The sequence below is a fragment of the Australozyma saopauloensis genome, chromosome 4, assembly GCF_035610405.1.
Source record: "Australozyma saopauloensis chromosome 4, complete sequence".
Lineage (NCBI taxonomy): Eukaryota > Fungi > Ascomycota > Pichiomycetes > Serinales > Metschnikowiaceae > Australozyma > Australozyma saopauloensis.
Window position 1 is genome coordinate 953,783 of NC_086134.1, and position 23,356 is coordinate 977,138.

Sequence of the window (23,356 nt, forward strand, 5' to 3'; positions counted from 1 at the left end):
ACTAAAAATCTTGACAAATTCAAATCATATGTTAGAATTCGGTCTTTTAGCTCCTCATTTCACCGCCTTGGGCACTCATGAACTAAGATGGATTGATGTACTGAAAGGAAACCATCATGTGGTGGTGAAATATAAGCTCGGCTGCAAATAGAATACTTTCTTAGTAAGACAAAAATTAACTAAGTTTGTCTATAGATTATCTCCAGTGCTCGGTAGTGCTTTGTTTCACGATCTTAGGGAAATACAGGCCCGATAAATACAAAGCTTCGATATATGCCCCTAGGTAAGACAATTAAACAATTATTTTGCTGCTTTAACTCTGTTCTGGGAACATCTGTAAGCGTTTCTTTTAGTGCTGTTCGGTTAACCATAAGCAAACGGCCATCATTTAATCAAGAAGTGCAACATGTATCGCATTAGCTTCGAAACTCTACATAAGGATTACCTTTGTGTTTTTTGAGGCAAATACTTCAGACAAGTAAATTTCTGCCCGAGTTCTATGTTAAGTATATGTTTTCATTGATTCTGACCAATGTCTCTCAAGAATGAAGCTTGCCGCGTCTCGTTCGTGACAAAATCTCCCAATTTATACTTCAAAGCACTACTCTACCTGAAAAAAACTTTTCATTTAATATTCTCTGAGCCGAATGCTAATCTCATTCCAGAAAAAGATAATTTTCGAGACCTGCACTTAGATGTTTCAGATATTTTTTCGGAATTTGCAGCCAAATACTGTTTGTTCTGCTTGTTTTTGGAAGCCAATTTCATTGATTCGAAAATTTTAAAAGATCTAATAGAGCTCTGGGATAGAATCGATGTTTTTGCTTCTACAATCTCCTCGGTAAAGTTGAAGGCGAATGAAATCTGACAATTTCCTAAAATGAACACCTCGAAGGGCTTAAAATTCTCCAATTCGGAGGACACAGAGATTGGAATTAATCCGGTTCTTATCTTGACCTCAAATCATATAGTGGGAATTCTCTTTCTCATCGAAGCTTACAGCATGTACGTTTGAAACTCTTCGATCAAAGGCAACTCAATGCATTCAATGAGTGTCTTGCAAGTATAGAGACACTAATACTTTGTTTAAAACCTTCATATATTACTCGTATATGACTCGTGTATCCTTGTATCACGATACCTCCAAATTTTAAACTAAACACAAGGTCGAAAAGAGATGAGTATTTCCATTCAAATCCAATCGAAGTCAACCGGAGCTTTGATCAGCTAGACTTCATCTCATTTTTGGAGAAAATGTATAGAAATCTTTCTTCACGGTCTGTCCCATTGAGAATCCCTAGAGCTTCTACATTCCTCAGCCTCTCATTTTTATCTTAACATACAAACAAAATTTTCATTACACAAACTTAGGAAACGCTACATTGTAACACAAAATATGAGAATAGTCTTAAAATTCACAGAGAAAGTTCTTCTTACTCCCCAAAAGTATAATCCTGACCAACTCCAACAGGTACTCATGTCACCCAACGAACCCCTCGCAACACCCCAAAAACTTAAATTCCGCAAATTCACGAATATAAATATCCCCCCGTGTCCCCACTATCAATTCCCCTTTTTTTTTTCCTTTCCCACCACCATTCAATACAGATCATGCAAGACCTGTCAATTCTAAGAGCGGTCCTGCAGACACTCCACTTTTAAGGCTGTACCTCATAGACTATGTCAAAAATACCACCCATCTACACCCCATTTTACCCCAAAAACACCAGCAAAACGCCCCCACACTAACATGTTCCGGCGCAAAAACACCTCGCGTGACTCTGTTGACGATGACTCTGTCCATTCCGCCACGCCAGCCACTCAAAAATCGAGAAAACCGCCAAACACAGCCTTCCGCCAACAACGACTCAAAGCGTGGCAGCCGATTCTAACGCCCAAAACGGTCATTCCGCTACTCTTTGTGCTTGCAGCCATTTTCGCTCCGTTGGGGATCGCCATCATCTATGCCACATACAACGTGGAGAACTTGGTGGTAGATTATCTGCACTGTGGATCGCTAAGCTCCACGCAGTTTGAGGCCGTTCCGCTGGGAAAAACAGACTGGCATTTCCGCCACACGTCCACCAATCCGGATTTCAAGTGGAAGGTTGTCAATGGCACCGATGCGCAGGGTGATTTAGCCCAGACGTGTGTTCTCCAGTTCACGTTGCCTCGCGACTTGGCTCCTCCGCTTTACATGTACTACAAGCTTACGAACTTTTACCAGAACCATCGTAAATACGTTGAGTCGTACGATAGCAACCAATTGGCGGGCAAGGCGGTGCCTGTCGGCTCGTTGTCTTCCAGTTGTGATCCTTTGAAATCAAGCGGAAACAAACCCATCTATCCGTGTGGTCTTATAGCCAACTCTTTGTTCAACGATACTTTCTCCAGTCCTGTGCTTTTAAACGCCAAGAGTGGCTCCAATAACGAAACTTACGAGATGTCGCAGGATGATATCTCGTGGAGTTCTGATATCAACCACCGCTACAAGTCCACACAATACAAGCCGGAGGATGTAGTTCCGCCGCCAAACTGGGCCAAGATGTTCCCAGGTGGTTACAACCTGACCAACATGCCCGATTTGGCCAACTGGCAGCATCTCCAAAACTGGATGCGTACCGCATCGTTACCCACCTTCTTTAAGTTATATTCCAAAAACACCACGACTACACTTTCCTCGGGAACATACGAGGTGCAGATCGGTTTAAACTACCCGGTCTCCATCTATGGAGGTTCTAAGTCAGTTGTCATCACCACCAACTCCATTTTGGGAGGCCGTAACATGACTTTGGGTATAATTTACTTCATTGTCGCTGTTCTCTGTTTGGTTTGTGGCATTGTTTTCTTCTTGCAGTATCTTATAAAACCTCGTCGTATTGGGGAGCACAACTTCTTGCAAGGAGGCCAGCGGGACGGTTCTTCTCATGTCAGAGAGCAGTTGTAACGAACTAAACATGCAATTTGACAAATTCAAAATTCCCTCGAAGAAGTGTTGGCTGTTGTGAAGAGCAGTATTATTCATGGTAAGATGTATGCTCTGCTGGACGCAAGGAACAAGAAAACGAGAATGTTGTCTCGCAAAAACCATGGACAGTGTCAATAATTTTCTTTGGAGAAAAAAAGTGTCCTTCGAACGAGGACTACGCATGGTCTTTCAGCCGTTCTGGAAATACTCAAAGCTGCCAATTTCCTGCTCTCTTTTCTCCCGCTTCTTCGTGTCAATACCTATTTTAATGTGTTTATCTTCAATAATTACTCTTCTTGCAGATTTGTAAAATGTTCATTTTCTCAAACTTCGTCTATTCAATCCAATTGTCCATTTCTTGTCTTTTCAATCCTTTAGATCCTGCAGGCAGCACGCTTCCTCACTTAAACCCCATCAAATTTCAACCCCCAGATATACTCCCTAAAACCGTCACCGAATCGGCCTGAATTGCCCGTGAAACACCCGCTTTTTTCACCACCGCCGCACCCGTCTCGTCGCGCACATCCCACCCAAAAAAAAACTGACTCTCTAGCGTCTTTTTTGGCCAAAAGCGCCGTCGTCAAAATGAACGTAAACCCCCACCTCCAATACTTGCAGCAGCAACACAATCAAGACCTGCAGCCGTCCCAGGGCCAGGTTCTGCAATTGATGCAGCAGCAGCGCCAGATGAGACAGCACATGCTCCAGCAGAACCAGAACCAAGGCCAAAATCAACAAAACCAGAACCAACAAGGGCAGAACCAACAAGGTCTGGGCCAAGGTCTGGCCATGCCCGGCCAGAACGTGGCGGGCCTCTCGCTCAATCCCTTGTTGTCTGTTTTGAACGGAGGAAATGCCCAGAACGGAAACAATTCCAACGGAACATCTGGTTTTAACCAGAACGTAAATCCATTGTTACAGATGCAGTTGCAACAATTGCAACAGCAGCAGCAACAGCAGCAGCAGTCTCAACAGTCCCAACAACAACAGCAGCAGCAACAACAACAACAGCAGCAGCAGCAGCAACAGCCTCAAAGGCCTCAGCAACAGCAGAGATTTTCTAATCCAGCTTTACACCAACAAATCCCTGCGCAAGCGCTGCCCCACCCTATGCACCTCCAGCTTCCAACGCAGCAAAAGGTGCCTATCATCAAGGAGGTGTGGAACTACAATGTAGAGTTTGAGTTCAATGCGTTGCGCAATTTTATCAACGACAAAACCGCCAAAGTGTACATCTCTATCCATCAGGAGATTCCTGGTATTGTGGCGCGTCCGGTGGGAACGTTCAAAACTTCGTCTGACTACCACTTTCAGACGTTGCGTTCCAATTCAGATCTCCTCAACATAATCCAATTATCTCTTTGTGCCGTCAAAGTCACCAACAGCGAAATCAGTAACTCGGTCATTTGGCAATTTAACTTCTTGTATGATGTCACCAAGGAAATGTACAACGAAGAACATTTGTCGATGCTCGCTCTGACTTCTCAAATTAACTTTGCCTCGCACATGAGTCAAGGTATCCCCCATTTTGCATTTGCTGAGTTGATGATGGACAGCGGATTATTGTTAGATTCTTCTATTAATTGGTTGAGTTACCATTCAGGCTACGACTTGGGCTTCTTCATTAGCTTGTTAACTAATGATCTCTTGCCCTCCGATGAGGTTGACTTCTCCTGGTGGGTCGAGAAATATTTCCCTAGCTTTTATGACTTGAAACACATTGGAACGCAGCTTTTGTCTGGAGGCTCGGGAGGCAAGGTAAATGCCGCCGCCCTCTCCAACTCCAGTGGTAACAACGATAACAACGCGATTGCATCTGGCCAGGGTCCCGATGGCACTAATGGAAACAATAATAACAACAAAGCCGCTCCTGGCAGTAATAAGCCCTCGGTCGAATATTTGGCCGAAGAGTTACATCTCCTTCCAATCTCGCCAGTCATTCGTCAGTATTTCACCTCCACGCCAGGCGGTCCTTTCAATGGGCAATCCCAGCCTCAGCAAATGACTTCCACATTGCATGCTTATTTGTTGATGGAGTGCTTTAAAGAGCTTTTGAGACAGACTAATTTCGACCTCGAAGTCTTTGAAAAATTCAAAGGGTATATATGGGGACTTGGAGTGAATGGGAAGGCGCCCAAGACTGGGGCAGACTTCGACGATGCAAGCAAATCAAAGGCTTGAACGGTGTTCTTTTAGTTGTACAACTCATGGACTACAGCTTCGTTAAGAAAACACTCTATGAATTGATGCAGATATAATGTACAATAGTGAATATAAAAATGAAAAAAACGGGTAAGAATGAAAACGGGGAGAAGATTATTAAAAACATTGCTTTCTTCGTTGCAAAGGCATTAGAGCCGCCTCCTTCTTTACTGCTCTGCCTCTTCCTTTTGTTCCTCTTCCTCTTCCTTGAACTCAGCAGCCTCTTCCACCTCTTCTTCATTTTCCTCCACCTTAGCACGCTTGGAGGCCGCAGACTCGGCTCTCTCTGCCCTCTTTCTCTTGTGGATAGCCTTCTTGTCCTCACCGGTTCTGACCTCATCGTCTTGTGGGGGACTGACGAACCAAGGAATCTTACCTCTGTTGAAGTCGTTAAGAACTTGCTTGGCAACGGCAACCTCGTCGGGCTCTCCTCCTTTTAGAAGTCTACCTTGCTTTCTTGCAATGAGCTCGATGAACTCTGTGCTAGCCTGTTCCAACTTGGAAGGATCATCCTCGTATCTGCTCCAGCCCTTAATCTCATAAGTTCTCTCCAAATGCTTACGCTCACACTTCTGGAGCATATCAGGGATATACTGCTCAGGAGCGGAAACGTGCTCCACTCTAACGACACCACGGAATAAAATGTCAGACTGAGTGTCTCTATTACTTGGCGGCACGATACCAGGACAATCAATGAGGAAAATTCTCTTCATCAAAGTGATGTACTGCCACACCTTAGTTTCTCCAGGAATAGGAGCAACAGTACAGACCTTCTTTTGACGCAAAGTGTTAATGATGGAGGACTTACCGGTGTTAGGGTAACCGATAAAACCCACAGAGATTTGCTTTCTGTCCGAATGAAGAGTCGAGAATTGACGCAACAATTGAATCAAGGAACCCTTACCGAAAGAGTTGTTGATGGATGCGTGGAATGCTAATGTTGGGAATGACTTAGAGAGATGTTTCACCCATGCAGCCTGAAGTTAGTATAAATGCAAATGAACAATGCCACAGAACTCTGGTTGAGAAAAAAAAGAAAAGAAGGAGAGAAAAGAAAGGTGTCGGCTTCAATACTACGGACAAACTCATGGAAAAGTAACAGTAGGTCCAACTCAAGATGATGCCGGATCTACCCTAAGTAGTCAATAAAAACTATCGACTGGTGCAACCAAAACCTGCTCCAGAACGGAACAAGTCCAGCCGCAGATGCAGCTGGGGTCACGGGCGGGTAGATTTGATTTTCCAAAGACATAACAGGCGACAATGTGAACATGTTCAGAGAACATTAGATTGACACCCTGACAAAAGGCTTTGGGTCGGGGAAGAGTAGAGAGAAAAGGCGGAGAGAGATCAAGAAAAGAAAAAAGAGAATTGAATAGATGATTGAAAAGACTGTGCAACATGCAATAATTGCACAGGAAGAGAGAAGAGAGTCTGTGCAAAATGGAGATGAGCATCACGACGAAGAGCTCAAAAAGGAAGTGAAAAGATTCAACATACCGCTACCCATGTGGGTATCAAGTCACACTTGTTCAACACGTAGATCAAGTGTTTGTGGGGACATTCATCCCTGATGTATTTCTCGACAGACTCGCATCGAGTACCGAGAGGATTACGAGCGTCCAACACGTGAATGACGACGTCGGAAGAGTCGATCACCTTATATAGTTCATTCCAAATACGTTTGGATTGACCCTTGTGGAAAATGGCCTCCTTGGCCTCCTGGGTGAAGTCATCCTTATCCAAGAATGAGCCACCCATCAACCCGAGTGTAGCGTCCAAGTACTGCTTGTCCTCGTATGCTTTGCTGTCAGTGGCTGTGAGGTCTGCGAGCTCCTCCAAGGAAGAGGCAGCTTGCGTTCTAGGCTTCTTTCTCTGCTGTTTAGGGCCAAAAGTGCTAGAATAGGATTCGGTTTCGATGATACGGGCCGTAGGAGACTCCGTGGCATCTTTCTCATCCAAAAGCGACATGGGCAACTTGTTTCTGCGCAACAAAACGGCGTACGAGTCGTGTTTCTTGTCGCCCATGGCTTCTCTGAAATGAGTCAATGCATCTTGTCCAATCACACGGGTGTTTCCGAACCACTTACGGTTGGGATCCACACGTGCAGTGGGTGCATCTGTGGACTGGAGAGCTGCCGCCTGGATGATTTCACCCTTGGCGTTACGCACAGCTCTTCCAGTTTTGTACATCTGCAAGTGTTTAACTTTCTTTGCATCACGGTAGAAGTTCTCACCCTTGACCCGGAGGTTGGAGTCACGGGTGTCGCCCTGCCTGGTGCGTCTTTGCTTCTCTTTCTTTTGGGTACCCATTGTTTTTGGTGGAAATGGAGAAAAAAGAAGAGTAGTGAAATTTACGATGGGGGTTAGGGTGCAGGTGCGATGAGAGCGAGGTGATGAGATGGGGTATAGGAGAAGAGACGAATTGTTTAGGCGATGGAGAAATTTTTTGTGAATTGAGTGTAAAATATTAAAAATTGATATATCTCATGCATTATTTTTTTTGCATCCTTTTTTTTAAAGACAGATCCACGGTATTTACATGGACTGGTGAGTAATCGCAGAGCCCTAAGAATTGAGCCCGCTGGACCAAACTCAAATACGGGCAAAAGAAGATTTTGCATCTGATACTCATCAAAAATGGACCTTATTTTCTGCTTCTCGAATTAACTGTGCTTTTGTCTCGTTTTTCAAATCTCTCTGCGCTAGGATATGGTGGAATTGACTCTATGTTTCATCTAAGAATCGGGAATTTTTCCCGCAACAGTTTGTCGCATACCGAAAACAATTACAATTTAATTTCATATTCGCTTTGATTTCTGTGACTTCTCTGTCGAGCCCCCTCTAGCCTTGGCCCTTGGTCTATCGTTTTGGTTTATTCCACCACAATATCCCTATAGGGAATATCAGATCCACACAATGAGGTCCTCATTTCACTTTAAATTTTAATTTATTTAATTTAATTGGAAATGCTGATTTTCGCCTCAATATATACCTCAGCCCCGCAATCTATGTTTAGGTCACCTCTATCAACTGCAACAGCAACAATAGTCGCAATTGCGCCCATTTGAAGAATCAATTTTTTCTCAACATTATCTGATTCTGCCGGATTATCTTCCGTTATCTATTTAAGCTCGTACGCATCCCGTATCAATTGAAAGTTTGAAATCAAATTCTGAACGTATTCTTATCTGAACACAACTTCTCTCAATCCAGCTCAATCACGACCAAACCTTGTTCATCGTAATCTTCGATGGCAACAAAGGATCTCTCGTTCTTGTCCGAGCTCTCGGCGACGCAGGATCACTTTCTTAAACGGTTTTTGGTAGAGGCTTGCCTTAAAGAGGAACTCCACCATTTATCGGAGCCCGGATGCTTGGCTAATCTCGGTCCGCCATTCACGGCATCCGAGAAAACGGAAAAGCTCGACTTGCCGCTTCTTCAGTACTTTTTCTCCCATTTCGTGGCATCTTTTCCGTTCATTACAAACAATCCTGAACAAGAACAGATTGCGTTTTGGAACGACACCATTCGCCCATTTATCGATAGTGTCAACTCTAAGAAGCTTTCCAATTCCACTGAGCGGAAGGATAACACTACAAAACGTAAGCAGATCAATGCCAGGGTGTTGCAAACACTTCTACTTTTCTTCAATTCTATGCTCAGTTCCAAGAAAGAATTGGAATACCTAACTAATGATCATCTTAAACCTTCAGACCAGGGCAAACTCGATAAATTGGCACTGAAAGAGGTGCTGCTGAAGAGCGCCGTCGGCGCCATCTACACCTTGCATGGCCTCAATGAATACTCGAAAATGGATTACGTGAGCAATACCAACATCGATGTAATAGCTGTCGAGCTTAAGCAAAACGAAGAACCCACAGCGACATGGTCCGTTTTCAATCCATTCTCTGGAGCTAAGAGCTTCAAATCTCATTATTCGTATATTATTCAGGTCACAAAACGTCACAAAACTGAAAAGGGCCTGACCACATATTCTAGTCACTTCATCAGCAAAAAGTTCTCTGACTTTGAACATCTTGAGTCTGCACTCAAGAAGTGCTTTCCAGGGCTAATGACCTCCTTGAATAGACTCCCTCGCAACATCAAAAATGACAAGGGTGTGAGAATCAAAGCAAAGAACGAGAGCCCTGATATTTCAGATTCAACAAGCGTGCATGACGATACCCTGGAGGTTTCGTTAACTCGCGGCGATACGCACAAGTACTATCGGGAGAAGCATCGTTTGGCTCTTCGTGGGTATCTCTGCAATCTCCTCGGAGTGCCAGAAATAGCTCACTGTGATGCTTTCCAAAACTTTCTTTGTGATCCGTCCTACACATTCTACGACTTGAATGCTCGCCAGTTGCATGACTATAACCAGCGTACTCAACTTGAGAAAAATAGACTTGCAACTCAAGAAGAGTTCCAGAGTAGAATTGCGAACGTTGTATTCCACTTGTCCAAAAACATCGAACAGTTTAAAGAACAAATTGTGCTGGAGCCAAATCTGCTCAACAATGTATTTCAGGAGATCGGCACCAGCCAGCTGATCCTGGATCTTTCGCCCTTGCTCAGGACGTTCATTGAATGGTGCAAGCTTGAAGTTGCCGCTACTCTCTATCAGATATTCCTCACTCAGGACAACTCAAGTGAGTGGTTCAACAAATGCAGAAAATTCCATCGCTTATTCCCATACAAGGTTTGCTATGGTATTCTCAAGTATACGAATCCCGTGAGCATCATGTCCAAGATTGTCGATTTGCTTCTTTTAGACATTCCTTCTTTTGGTCGCAAAAAGGGCCAGGTGAACAATCTATTGTCGATGAGTTTTGTCATGTTGTTAGATGAAGATCTCCAAGATTATTCCAAAGAACGAGCAAACCATTTACATGAACCTCCACTTAATGTGCCAGAGTATGATACCTTTAAAGCGCGCATAGATTATTTTGTCAATCAGATGGACTTTGACCAGCAAGAGGATATCAAGGAGAAGAGCGTGGAACAAGGATCTGACTACCTTTTGGAGATCTTATCTTCCGATCTTGTTGAGCCACCTCTTGAGGAGTCTGACAAAATTGTTTTCGAGAAGTTTATTAAGCCATCCTATGATGCGTATTGCCTGTTGGAAAAAAGCAAAAAGCTTGAAGGAACTTCGGTTTACCTTTCCTTAAAGCAATTATGGCAACTTGATATCAGAACCCGCGACAAGAACGTTTTAAAGCAGCTCTGGCAGGAACCAGAGCTCACGAGACTTATCAAGAATTTTTTGACAGTTTTCTATCAGCCTCTAATGAGAGTCATGAAGAAATGCGATGTGCATCTTGTATTTCTTGACTTCCAACACTTTTTGGACGACTTGATAGCCGAGCTCACGAAACTAGACGAAGGCGGCATGTATTTTACCAGTTCTGTGGAGATGTTTGACCGGTTCAAGAAGATCCTCGATAAACATGAGGACGGGTTCTGGAGATTCTTGCGTGACCTCTATCTGAAAGACGACAGTCATTTGTTCATTAATTTGATCAAATGGATAGAGAGTTTCCTTGTCGCCTTACGGACCAAGTTTGCGGAACCGGAGAAAGTGGAGATAGATTTCGCCAGCATGGAGACTGCAAAACCAGTGAACCCACAGGAGCTTATAGCCGAGCTTGATGAGAAGATACGGATTATTTTGGAAAAGCGTAGTCTTCTCAAAGACTATTTAGAAGCGACCGCAACTGCTCACAGCCTGTCTGATAGTAGCTCTATGTCAGGAAACGAGAAAGACGACGAAGACTTCGTCACAGCAAAGAAGGCAATTGGCAACAAGTGGAATGACATCAATGGATCGGTCTTCGATGTGCAAGCGCGAGACTTGGGACTTACGAAGGATGAGTTCGCCGAGTTCAACTTCCTGGCGGCAGACGAGACAGCAAAGACAGGCGTGAATAGCAGAACCGCCAAGGTACTACAAGAAATAGCAAAACTCAACGCTGCCACGAAACAAGAATTAGGACCTGAGTTGCAGAAGTTGACGCAAGCTACGCATTTAAAAATCAAGGATATTCTACATGGAGCGAAAGAAGAGGACGCCTGCTAGCTACACAAAAACAGTTTAATTTTACCGAGGCATTCTCGAATATCACTGAGATACACATTTGGCTCGAGTTGAAAGCAAGTTCGATTTTACCAGAATCACATTCCCGATTTATTTCTTTTTCGATCCACCACGAGGCATCGTAAATGCATCGGCTGCAAACGGTGTTCAGGTGCAGGTCCTGAATGAGTGACAACCACATCGATTCGACCTTATTCGAGAGCAAAAGAGTGAAGATTTCAATTCAAACCTTCTAGCCTTACGCTGATTCGCTATATTCGTATTTATTTCATAGTCAAAACTCCCCCATTATTCTGAACTCCATTTCTTTTTCTCACCCCGGAATTGGTACTGCAGATACACCTTTTCCATTTAATGAGGCGACCAGAGATCTCATTTAGACCCCCTATTATTACAAGTATTACTTGTTTTGACCACAGATTCCCAGCTTCACACTGGTTTTTCGCATCGTAGATATTGTTCAGTGGGCGGCAGTTTCGTAACCCCCGAAAAAGCACGCAAATTCGACCACTAACTCGCTGAATCTTGCACCCTTTCCAAACCAAAACACAAAAAGTGACATGTCTTCACAAACAGAACTCAGAAATAGGCTCCACGTGACTCCGCCTCCCTCTTCGGGTTCGGCCAAGGCCCCGGAAGAGCTCTTGGTCGAGAAGCTCGATGCTTTTCTTCTGTCCATAGAGCAACGACTTCACAGCTTCGAAACGTATTTCCAGCTCACCGGCGCCGAGGACAGCGAGCTGGATGCCGGCTCCAAGCAGCCGCAGTCCCGCCGCTCAAGCACGGTGCTGGTGCTGCAGATGAAGGAGTTCTCTCGGTCCAACTTGAACAAGGTGTACGAACAGCTCTCTACAGTAAAGGATCAGATGCTCAAGACGTCGATTATGAATTTGGAGTACTTGTACAAGACGTTGGATGATAAGTATACCGATTTGTTCGATCTGGAGGACGATGAGGTGGCAGATATTGTACCTTCCGGTGGTTCCAACGGCAGTAATACCGACGTGCTCACCAAGAAAATCATCACCAATCTCCACTTTTTCGAGGAAAAGTTGTTGCAGATCGACGCCTACATCAAGAGCAAAACTCCGCTGGCCACAGATGCCTATGAGGAAGACGCCAAGTTTAATCGGTTTCGCTTCTTCAACTTTAACAAGGCGCTCAAAACAGGCCAATCTAAATACTTGCATTACTACCAATTGCCCTTGAGCTGGCGTGAAAACAGATACATCATCAACGGCTACCGGTTTAGTCTTAGTCATAATTCGATGCTCCAGTCCATCTTTCATTTCAACCACAACGAGACTTGGAACATCTGGACGCACATATTGGGAGGCCTTGCTATGGTGTATTTGGGGTTGTTTCACTATCCACAGACTTCCGCCTACGCAAACAGCTCTTTTGGTGATAATGTCATTATGATTGTATTCTTACTAGCCTCGTTGAAGTGTTTGGTCAGTTCGGTTCTCTGGCACACATACTCCACCTTTGCCCACCTTACCATCCGCAATAGATTTGCATGTGTGGATTACACCGGAATTACGGTCCTTGTGACCTGCTCGGTGATCTCCGCAGAGTACTGTAGTCTCTACAACTACCCCAAGCTTCTTGCATCTTTCATGACATTCTCCATTGTAGCCGGTCTTGGTGGGTTCGCGTTTAACTGGTCCAGCTATTTTGACCGTCCTGAATGCCGTCCTTTGAGAATTGGGTTCTATGTCTGTTTGGCTGCTTTGGGTGCATCAACATTTTTGTGCAAATGGTACTACGACGGTTTTTTCAGTGCAGTGACATTTTATGCGCCATTAACATACAGATCGTTTGTGTGGTACTGGATTGGTGTTATATTCTACGGTGGACTTATTCCTGAAAGGTGGAGATATGACGTTATCATACACGAGGATGAGACATGCCACCATGCGCACAGCGCGCTGGAGGTCTTGATGGGAAACATTGAGAATTGTGGAGAGGAAGAGTTACAAACCCTTACTAATGAGATCAAATCAAAACAAAGGGACGTGGACCAATCAAGAAGGAACAGTGCTGCTACAATTGCAACCATGGAGTCGGAGACAAGTTATCACAGTATCGAGCCATTGGATAACGCCAGTGAGACCTCTTCAGAGGAAAGCGATGAAGTGAAATACAAAGAAATTTTGGAGAAGCACTTTCCTGAGCGGCCCAGACTCACGCCATACCACAATGATTTCCTTTCGTTGTGGTGGGTGGACTACGCATTCCAAAGTCACAACTTATGGCACATTTTTGTTGTGTTCGGTGTGATTGGACACTACTTCTGCATCGTCGAGATGTTTGAGCGTAACCATATGGAGATCCTCGGAAACCTTTAGCTCTGCATTTCTTTTTGTCATTTTCATTTCTAATACGGGTGCAGTTCAGGAACCACTTCCTAATACTGAAACGGTGCTTGCAATATGACGTTAATTTGCCAAGACTCCAATGTACTTCAACCATTTTTTTCTGCAGGCGCACAGGTCCAGACGGCGCCGTTTCAGGTACAAAGCCCGGTGTTTCAATTGGGCCGGCAAATTTAACTCCACCACTCTGAAGCCTTACCAAAATCTGCACCTGCAGAAAACCCTAAATGTGTCGACGATGCCATCATCCAGCAGATTTCACATCCGGGCTATCTGCAGGCGTGCCGATGTAACATTGAGAGAAACTTGTGTTCCTAATCGGCCCCCCACACCACTTCCCCGATACGGCTTCGCGGAGACTCCTCCCGCCATCATCTTTAGCAAAAAAGTTTTGAAACAAAAATTAGCTTGGCCGTCATGCGGCGGAGATGCGATATGTCACACTAGGCACTGATCCTTCACGTTGTGCGATCGAAGCAATGGGCTCGTAGCAATGAAAGTTGCAAACAAATGTCAGATTTATCGCTTGTCCTGCAGAGACGTACCATTACATAATGTTGCAATCCACTATACATTCCCGAAGATAGACTCGCCAAACTCATCGACCATATAAATAGAGGACATTTCCGCTCAACCATTTGTAGTTGTTTTATATCTAAGCACTTGCTAGAATAACTGTGGTCGACATCTTTCCTCCATCAGTCACATCTTCTAATCACTTAGCCCGTTCCACATCTTGAAACATCCATACGCAGGCAAGTTTCAGGTAAGCGAAGGTTAATTTTGTTCATTTTAGCAGCCACCAAAATGTTCACCAGAACGGCCACTTTTGGCCTTAAAGGCCGCGCTTTGCGTTTGGCCGTCACCCTTACCGCCGTTATTGGTTTCTCCCTTTTCGGTTATAACCAAGGTATGATGGCCGGTATCATTACCGGAACTGAATTCAACTACGAGTTCCCAGCCACCGACATGAGTAAAGGTGAAAAGCATCATGTCACTGTTATCCAAGGTGCCGTGACTTCTTGTTATGAGCTTGGTTGTTTCTTCGGTGCTTTGTTCGCTCTTTTCAGGGGTGAGCATGTTGGTAGAAAGCCACTTATTGTCACTGGATCTATTATCATTATCATCGGTGTTCTTATTTCCGTCACTACCTTCAAGGAACATTGGGGTCTTGGTCAATTCGTTATCGGCAGAGTCATCACCGGTATTGGTAACGGTTTGAACACCGCAACCATTCCCATTTGGCAATCAGAGATGTCTAGAGCCGAGAACAGAGGTCGTTTGGTCACCTTTGAGGGTTCCGTTGTTGCTGTGGGTACCTTGATTGCCTACTGGTTGGACTTTGGACTCTCGTACGTCAACTCCTCCATCCAATGGAGATTCCCTGTCGCATTCCAAATCTTCTTCGCCCTCATCTTGCTTACCGGTATCACCAACTTGCCAGAGTCGCCTAGATGGTTGGTTTCCAAGAACCGTAAGGAGGAGGCCATGCAGGTTTTGTCCAAGCTTAATGATGTTGCCATTGACTCCGATGAGGTTTACGCTGAGATCACTGTTGTGCAAGATGCCGTGCAGCGTTTCTCCAAGTCCCAAGTCGGCTTCAAGGACTTGTTTTCCGGCGGTAGAACCCAGCACTTTCAAAGAATGGCCATTGGTGCTTCTACTCAATTCTTCCAACAATTCACTGGTTGTAACGCTGCCATTTACTACTCCACTGTGTTGTTCGAGACCACTATTTTCCACGGTCAAAGAAGATTGTCTTTGATTCTCGGAGGTGTCTTTGCCACCGTCTACGCCCTTTCCACCATTCCAGCCTTCTTCTTGATCGACTCGTTTGGTAGAAGAAACTTGTTCTTGGTCGGTGCCTTGGGTCAAGGTATCTCTTTCACAATTTCATTCGCTTGTTTGATTAACCCAACCACTGAGAACGCCAAGGGTGCTGCCGTTGGTATCTTCCTCTTCATTGCCTTCTTCGGTTTCACCATCTTGCCATTGCCATGGATCTACCCACCTGAGATCAACCCAATGAGAACCAGAACCGTTGCCACTGCTGTTTCTACTTGTACCAACTGGATCACCAACTTCGGTGTCGTCATGTTCACTCCAATCTTCATGGACACTTCCGCTTGGGGTGCTTACTTGTTCTTCGCAGCGATGAACTACTTGTTCGTTCCTCTAATTTTCTTCTTCTACCCTGAGACTGCCGGTAGAAGTTTGGAAGAGATCGATATTATTTTCGCCAAGGCACATGCCGACGGCCGCCAACCCTGGAGAGTCGCCGCTACCTTGCCCAAGCTTTCCTACAAGGAGATCGAGGAACAAGGTACCCAATTGGGTCTCTACGACGGCGATTTCGAGAAGGAGGGATTCGATGTCAAGGAGGATATCAGTTCCAGTGGTTCTGACAACGGCACTCCTGCTGAGGATTTGCCAACCAACGGAGTTTTGGTTCCTGAGAACAGAGTTTAACTTATTTAATCATACATAGATTGGTTTTGCAATACAGTCATTAATAGTTTGAACGTTGTGTAAAGTCTCGTCCTGCGGACATACTCATGGAGACACAAAGAAAATCTTTTTCGAAATCACTTTACGGATTTCATTGTTATAGAGCAAAGGTGAGTTCTTTGTTGACTTCGAAGTGTTCAGACGTATCAACATCAGAGCCAAAGGTAAGAGGGACGGATTACTCAATTCCTGAGAATTTCTAGAGTTCCTCAAATAGGTATTTAACTATATCAGGTTAGTTTTCATGCTTCACTTAAACGCCTCAAGTAGAATCAGGGCTACAAGTAACTGTAAAACCGAAGCATTTCAACTGAGATCACGAAACAATTTTCATTTTCCATCAGTAGAGCGCCGAAATTCCATGTTTCGAAAAAATATCGATTCGAAATGTGTAGTATTTACAACACGTCACTGAACTCTTTAATTTTCACCACAATCTCTTTGAAACTGAACAAAAGTCAAAAGTGTCAAAAACACAATTATTATCTCCAAAACATCCTCCAAAATAAAAAAAAAGGCCATTCATAATCACTTACTCAATCGCTTCTTCGCAACTCTCATCTCATCACTTTCCTTCACATTAACAGCTCCAATTCAGTACTCAACAACTACATCTCTCAATTGACAATACAGCTCTACATAAAGATATAAACACAAAATGGATTCCGACGACGAACCATTGACACTCTCAGCCGCAACTCTAGCGGCCCTCCAGCAGTTCAAGCAAGAGGAGCAATCCAGAAAGGAAGACTTCGATAAGCTCTACCAGCAACTGGAGGAAAACTTCGAGAGAAGAAAGTTCTCCATTGACCAGTTCAAGGAAGACTGGCAACTCTCACAGTTCTGGTATTCAGACGAGACCTCGGATGTGTTGGCCAAGGCTTTACTTGAAGGTGCAGATGCCGACACCGTGATTTGTATTGCTAGTGCTCCAGCCGTGTATGCGGCAGTGACTCGGATTCCCGAGGATGAGTTGCCCACCAAGCACATCTATTTGCTAGAGTTTGACACCCGTTTTGGGGTCATGGCGGGTAAAGACCATTTCTTCAAGTACGACTACAATAGCCCAGACGACATCCCTGAGCAGCTACGCAACAAGTGTCATCGGCTTTTGATTGATCCTCCATTTTTGGAAGAGGAGTGTCAGACGAAGTCCGCCCAGGCTGCTCGCAACTTGATGATCAAGGATAACGGTGAAACCACTGCCACCGGGGACAAGTTGTGGAAGTTGGTCTCGTGTACGGGTGAACGTATGAGGGACGTCATTGCACAAACGTATCCCGAAACACGGCCCACGTCGTTTTTGCCTGAACATAAAAATGGATTGAGCAATGAGTTCCGGTGCTATGCTAGTTTCGAGTGTTCTCAATGGAAATATGATTCCAATGTTTAGTGGTGGAATAGAGACATTCAAAGCGATATTGTATGTGGAACTACGGGCCTTACTAGCGATACTGTAAGTGGAAGTAGAGTCGTTATACGTTTTTGCTCAGGAGAGAGTCAGCATAGATCTTTTTGGATTTAATGAGACGACTCTGTTGTTTGATCATAGATCAGAAGAATAATGAATATATGTTGGAGAACAAAATAATCATCCATTTAACTTATTTGCCTTTACAACTCATTGCGTTTGAGAACCCTTGTGTAATGGAACAGTGACACATTAGACCTTAGTTTGTAGAGAACTAGAATTAGAGTTGCAAGTGCGAGATCGAGCGCTTGAAGTCAAAGGGCTCTATACTTGATCCGGATATTTTCTACATTTGGTTCTATTTTTTATGATGTATCTATTGAATCATTTCATATTCAGGTCCTCATAGGAAGCCAACAACGCTGCGGCAAGTTTCGTATACATGGAAGGACGGGCTATAATTACACCGCAAAGCCTTTTTGGTTTAGTTTATGATTGTAGTCCTTCTTCATAATATCTTTCTTTGCTTACATTCTGATGGTTTGGCCGTTCCAACTTGACAGACAAGTTTCTGTCAATCGTGATCTGTTCACCGGCTTATATAAAGTAAAATTATCACATTTGCGAGAATCAAAAAAAGAAGAGAAAACAGTCTTTGTAGAAACTGGGATCACCTGGTGGCGACAGAACCGACGTTCATTGAGTCTCGGACGGTGTAAAGAACCCCAGTCATCCCAAACACAAACGAGTCAAATAATTTAGTTTCAACGCTAGGTGATAAATTGAGCATTGAATTGAGAAATATCTACGTAGCCTCTCATGGCGCCTATGAGGGCACAACAATACAAGTTCTTCTAGAACCGCATATCTCAAACCTCAATCAAACAAAACAAAACAAAAACCATAACCTAAATAAAAAACAATCAAAATACAAAAATTAAGCCAATTGATACTGAAAGTTCCAAGCAACCTATTCGTGTCTTCTCGGAGACCAGTCTTCCAGTGGAATAGGATAGCCCCAACTGTCAAAACCTCCCAACAATCAATCGAAAAATTAAAACGAAACCTCAAATGAATCTCAAAATCAACACTATGAGAAACACCTTCTACAATTCCATCCAATATACGCGTGTCCTCCCACACACCACCCATCACCATCTAGAGACCCAACAAACCACCACCAACACGAAAAAAAACACCACAAAAAAAACCGGCCAACTCAGAAAAAAAATACAAACAATATTATCCACCTGATGGCCCACCTAGACCACCCAATCTCCCCTTTTCCCCTGTCCCACCATCGAATCCAATGGAAGCCCTAATCCACCAGTCGTGCACACATCAACCACGCACTTCTCACCACAGTTAAATTGGCCCGAAAATTTTTTCTCTACTACTTCGAAAAATGTCCTTTTCTGATTTCTCCAAAGTCGAGACCATCAAGTCCTTGAACGACTTCTTGGCTGACAAGTCCTACGTTGACGGGTATGTTGAAGGTGCAATTGCTGCCTTTTTTTGCTTTATTCTCGAATGATGATCATGATCTTTGGTCCGTGTTTATGAGGTGGATTCAAGACCCACCGTATGAGTGACAAAGAAGATTTAAATAAAATCCCTGACTCGAGATGTTGGCGGATGTGTAGGTCGTGTGTTGTGGTGTTGAGGTGTGGGCGCTGTGTCGAGTACGCTTTTGTGCAATTGGTATCGAAACAAGTGGCATTTTTGCTACTGGTTCTTGAAGTAACCTTGTTATAGCTGGTACTTTGCCTGCCATTGAACTTTATTAATTAACTCGATGCTCTGCTTCTCAGTACCAAAATTGTTGACATTCCTCTACAATACAACATCACCGACTATACATCCATCAAACCAACTATTCCCCACAGTGTGTTTCAACGAAATACTAACTTTCAGTGCCGCTGCCACTCAAGCTGACGTGACCGTGTACGAGTCTTTCCAAAAGACCTACCCAGCCTTCGCCAGATGGTTCAACCACATCGCCTCTTTCACTGAGGACTTCGCTTCCTTGCCAGCTGGCTCTGCCCCAGTCGCCGCTGCTGCCGCTGAGGAGGAGGACGACGATGAGGACGTCGACTTGTTCGGTTCCGACGACGAGGTCGATGAGGAGGCCGAGAAGTTGAAGCAAGAGAGATTGGCCGCTTACGCCGCCAAGAAGGCCGCTAAGGGTCCTAAGCCTGCTGCTAAGTCTCTTGTCACCTTGGACGTCAAGCCATGGGATGACGAGACCGACTTGGAGGAGTTGTTGGCCAACGTCAAGACTATCGAGAGAGATGGTTTGATCTGGGGTGCTCACCAATGGATCCCTGTTGGTTTCGGTATCAAGAAGTTGCAAATCAACTTGGTTGTTGAGGACGACAAGGTCTCCTTGGACGAGTTGCAACAAACTATTGAGGAGGATGAGGACCACGTCCAATCTACCGACATTGCTGCTATGTCTAAGTTGTAGACGACTTGATAAATGTTTACTTCTTTGCTTTAGTATGAAAATAAATCCTTTACGAATATTATCAATTTGTATTTCAAAGTATCAACAGCGCTGATAGCACATCAAAGTGGAAGATAATCGACGCGATCTTCTAGCCATTCCTGGAGCACCTCCTCTTGAGTAATGCCGCGTTCCCAAACTTGTTCCACGATCCATCGTAACAGATAGAGCGTTCCCATTTGTGCAACCTCGTAGAGTTTTACCATATACCCGTGCAATGCCTCGCGCTCTGATTTGGAGACGCATTCACAGCCAATTGCGTACACTGGCCACACCATCTGCGTGACCGTAGGCGAAAGGGAAGGTATCGATCCATAGATATCTATGAACTCGTTGACCGCAGCCGAGATCGCATTTTGTCTTTGCTCATTCTTGAACAATCGGAGTGCGCTCACATAGACGGCTAGTGACCAGCATTGAGCTCCTTTAAGCTGTAGCACGTAATTTTGGTCGGAATCATAATTGATGTACTCCCTGTAACACATCAATTGTAATTTTACACGATCAAGCTCTGCCTCAAACCGCTCATCATCGTCCATTCTTCCCTCATGAATTTCGTGCCTCAAATAGCACACCTCCAGCATCGCCTTAAAGATTTCACCCGGACAACCCATCATTTTCAAGGTGGAAAAGTCATCGTTCATAGTCCCATACCATTCGGGGCTACAGAAGGGAAGACGACAATCAGGCGAGACAATGGCGCTGACGGTATCATACCAAGAGAGTACCAGCACCAAGCTGAGCTTGTTTTCGTTGTCTTTAAGCGAGTCGTAGAAGTCTTGGCCATTACAAAGCGAGGCGAACACTTTGAGAAGGTAACGTGCAAGCGAAGATTTGCCTTTTTCTAGCACTGCAAACAAAATATGCACGTTGACCAACACAAGGATCACAAAAGAACGAATGTGGATGGAGTTAGCACCATCCTCTGACTGAGAAGTGGCATCTGAAGTAGAGATGGAATCAATGAGATGATTCATGGTGCTATGAATATGATCGATTCCCTTTTTGTAGTATTCCTTCCCTCCTTCTCTGCTTTCGTATATGTGAATACAAGCAAGAGAAATAAAGCAGCTCCGAGCTACGTCAAAATCACAGTAGCGAAGCGCGAGATCTGGCCACGGTGACCGTGGATGCGCATCTAGGAGCGGTAGAAGTTTCTTGAAAAAGTGCTTCAACATCTTATTCTCTTCCTCATACGACATGTTTAAAAGCCCCTTACCAGTGCGCGAGACCTCGACCAGTCCATCGAAAATATTGCTTTGTGCGGTTTCAATGCTCAATGGACTCGGGCCCTCACCAAGAACTAGCTTTTGATTTGACGAGAGCCTATTTTCCACGAGGAGATCATCAAAGAACTGTGTGAGCGGTGACTTAGCAGTGAGTTCTCCGACAACATTTACTGGTTCGGTGACAGGAGCGTGCATGAACAGATTCAAGTTTTCAAAGATTTTAGTGTTGAAGCCTCCAACGCCTGAAGAAGTATCCTCAATATGTACTTGATATGATCCGAAATCATGACTGTTTTTGAAAGACGTGTCAGGCTGCCCGACTTGTGTTGATTTGACAATCTCAAAAGTTGTCCCGTTTTGATCTGTTAATGTGTTGAGGCTTTCATCGGTGTCCATTTCCTTTGAATTTTCTATTCTTTTACGTCGATTTCTGCCAGCAGAGACGTCTTTAAGTGCATTGCCATTGGTATTAAACAAAACTTTGATTTTGTAGCCTTCACATTTTCGATTGGTGGATATGCAATTATTGCAGTGCGGTTTTCCCTCATCACATTTGCGATGTCTTTGGTTAGTACTGTTTGGGAGGACTTCGAATTGCTAGAACATACCTTCTTTTGCAAGTCCAACAACCAGTGCGAACTCTTGTGATTTTACTCATGAAAAGAGGTGGATATGTGAAAATTGGCTAGGTTTGGAGCTATATTCACAAACGGCGGACTGCATGGTGTCTCGCATATCTTTGCCCAATCAGGACAAGAAACCCGATAAGCTAATAGCGAGCTATCAATGGAACGTTAGATCTCCAAATTATAGACTGGTTCAATGTCATATCGAGGCTCACGTAGGGATTTTTTCTTTTTGAAGGTTCTGGTAAGTGTTGATAATTGATGAGATTCGAATCAGATTAGAGAGTTTCAATACAGAACTCAAACCTTGTATTTGTGTAAATCTTGTAGAGTAAAGCTTGTATCTTTTCATTTCATGGCATCATTTTGCTTAAAGTATCGACGGTGTTCCTGGAACCCTGCAGCTGAAAACCTTTTTAAAAGTATTGACGTTGAGAAGAGGACTCCAGACCTTGCAGCTCAAGAAGAGCCCGTGGTACGTAGTCAGGAACAGTAGAGACAGGTATTTTGCAACCCAATGGCCATTTCGAATCGGTGTGCACCTCTTGCCAGTCAACGACGGTGTCAAACTTAATGTTATCATTTTCCTTGGTCAATTTGAGATGGAATAGAACAAGCTGGTCGAAGAGATAGTTCAAATCGTTAAGCACAACACCTGACAGGTCCAGGAAAACGGATTTATCGATTCGGAGAGATGTGATTGATTGTAAATTGGAGATGTAGCGCTCATCTCTTTTTCCGGCGATTTTATTTTTGATTCGCGATACCAAATGCACCTTGGATGGTTTCCCTGTGGAACTGTTCTTGCTTTGAATTGATAGTAAACCATAATTCACCAAGCCAAGAGCGTGTCCAATTTTGTCCTTCTGATAATACTCGATTGAGAGAAACAATGCCGCATAGGAAGCAGCATACTTCTCCAAAACCAGGAGATAGACCAGCCAGCCACTATTGTTTAAATGGAATGCCTTGGCATCTTTTAGCAGCGACTGGAGATCTCTGGAAACATTCAGGCAGTTTTGGATCTCTTCCAACACCCAGATTGCCACACGACAGAGCACACCATTGGTCGACGAGTCAAAAGAGTCGCTGTCGCTGAAGGAGATACGATTGAGCCACAGAGCTTTGCACAAGAGCAGCATCTGAATACCTATGTTGCATACTTGATCGAGAAGAATGAACACCCGCAGACATAAGAGGGCGTTTTCATCGGCGCAAACGGAACGGAACTGCGCTCCGAACAGACACAATCCCAACGCGCTCTTATAGTAGGCCAGGACGGCTCTCCACTTCAGATCCAGATCGGCTGTATCCGAGTCCTCAATGAGTTCATTAGATAACTCCGCGCCGAGCCGGATGTACATGAAAGCAGCTGCCACCACCGCCACCAAGATTTCATTTGCTAGCGACCACTCGGAACCTTTCATC

General features: G+C 44.3%; 9 protein-coding genes across 9 annotated transcripts; 7 read left to right on the forward strand and 2 right to left on the reverse strand.

Annotated features, from left to right (window-relative positions):
- Nucleotides 1-1,750: 1,750 nt before the first annotated feature.
- Nucleotides 1,751-2,947, forward strand: PUMCH_003460 (uncharacterized protein; the record flags this gene model as incomplete). The annotated part of the gene is made up of 1 exon (XM_063022427.1): nucleotides 1,751-2,947. One exon carries the CDS (start codon nucleotides 1,751-1,753, stop codon nucleotides 2,945-2,947), a length of 1,197 nt encoding a protein of 398 aa, XP_062878497.1.
- A 606-nt stretch (nucleotides 2,948-3,553) lies between these two features.
- On the forward strand, nucleotides 3,554-5,149 carry PUMCH_003461 (uncharacterized protein; the record flags this gene model as incomplete). The annotated part of the gene is made up of 1 exon (XM_063022428.1): nucleotides 3,554-5,149. The coding sequence occupies one exon, from the start codon at nucleotides 3,554-3,556 to the stop codon at nucleotides 5,147-5,149; it is 1,596 nt and encodes a 531-aa protein (XP_062878498.1).
- A 1,512-nt stretch (nucleotides 5,150-6,661) lies between these two features.
- Nucleotides 6,662-7,483, reverse strand: PUMCH_003462 (uncharacterized protein; the record flags this gene model as incomplete). Its single annotated transcript, XM_063022429.1, has 1 exon — nucleotides 6,662-7,483. The coding sequence occupies one exon, from the start codon at nucleotides 7,481-7,483 to the stop codon at nucleotides 6,662-6,664; it is 822 nt and encodes a 273-aa protein (XP_062878499.1).
- Nucleotides 7,484-8,423: 940 nt separating this feature from the next.
- PUMCH_003463 (uncharacterized protein) lies at nucleotides 8,424-11,252 on the forward strand (the record flags this gene model as incomplete). Its single annotated transcript, XM_063022430.1, has 1 exon — nucleotides 8,424-11,252. One exon carries the CDS (start codon nucleotides 8,424-8,426, stop codon nucleotides 11,250-11,252), a length of 2,829 nt encoding a protein of 942 aa, XP_062878500.1.
- Nucleotides 11,253-11,830: 578 nt separating this feature from the next.
- PUMCH_003464 (uncharacterized protein) lies at nucleotides 11,831-13,621 on the forward strand (the record flags this gene model as incomplete). Its single annotated transcript, XM_063022431.1, has 1 exon — nucleotides 11,831-13,621. One exon carries the CDS (start codon nucleotides 11,831-11,833, stop codon nucleotides 13,619-13,621), a length of 1,791 nt encoding a protein of 596 aa, XP_062878501.1.
- Nucleotides 13,622-14,455: 834 nt separating this feature from the next.
- PUMCH_003465 (uncharacterized protein) lies at nucleotides 14,456-16,117 on the forward strand (the record flags this gene model as incomplete). The annotated part of the gene is made up of 1 exon (XM_063022432.1): nucleotides 14,456-16,117. The coding sequence occupies one exon, from the start codon at nucleotides 14,456-14,458 to the stop codon at nucleotides 16,115-16,117; it is 1,662 nt and encodes a 553-aa protein (XP_062878502.1).
- A 697-nt stretch (nucleotides 16,118-16,814) lies between these two features.
- Nucleotides 16,815-17,549, forward strand: PUMCH_003466 (uncharacterized protein; the record flags this gene model as incomplete). Its single annotated transcript, XM_063022433.1, has 1 exon — nucleotides 16,815-17,549. One exon carries the CDS (start codon nucleotides 16,815-16,817, stop codon nucleotides 17,547-17,549), a length of 735 nt encoding a protein of 244 aa, XP_062878503.1.
- Nucleotides 17,550-18,972: 1,423 nt separating this feature from the next.
- On the forward strand, nucleotides 18,973-20,034 carry PUMCH_003467 (uncharacterized protein; the record flags this gene model as incomplete). Its single annotated transcript, XM_063022434.1, has 2 exons — nucleotides 18,973-19,052; nucleotides 19,482-20,034. 2 exons carry the CDS (start codon nucleotides 18,973-18,975, stop codon nucleotides 20,032-20,034), a joined length of 633 nt encoding a protein of 210 aa, XP_062878504.1.
- A 101-nt stretch (nucleotides 20,035-20,135) lies between these two features.
- On the reverse strand, nucleotides 20,136-21,698 carry PUMCH_003468 (uncharacterized protein; the record flags this gene model as incomplete). The annotated part of the gene is made up of 1 exon (XM_063022435.1): nucleotides 20,136-21,698. The coding sequence occupies one exon, from the start codon at nucleotides 21,696-21,698 to the stop codon at nucleotides 20,136-20,138; it is 1,563 nt and encodes a 520-aa protein (XP_062878505.1).
- Nucleotides 21,699-23,356: the final 1,658 nt, after the last annotated feature.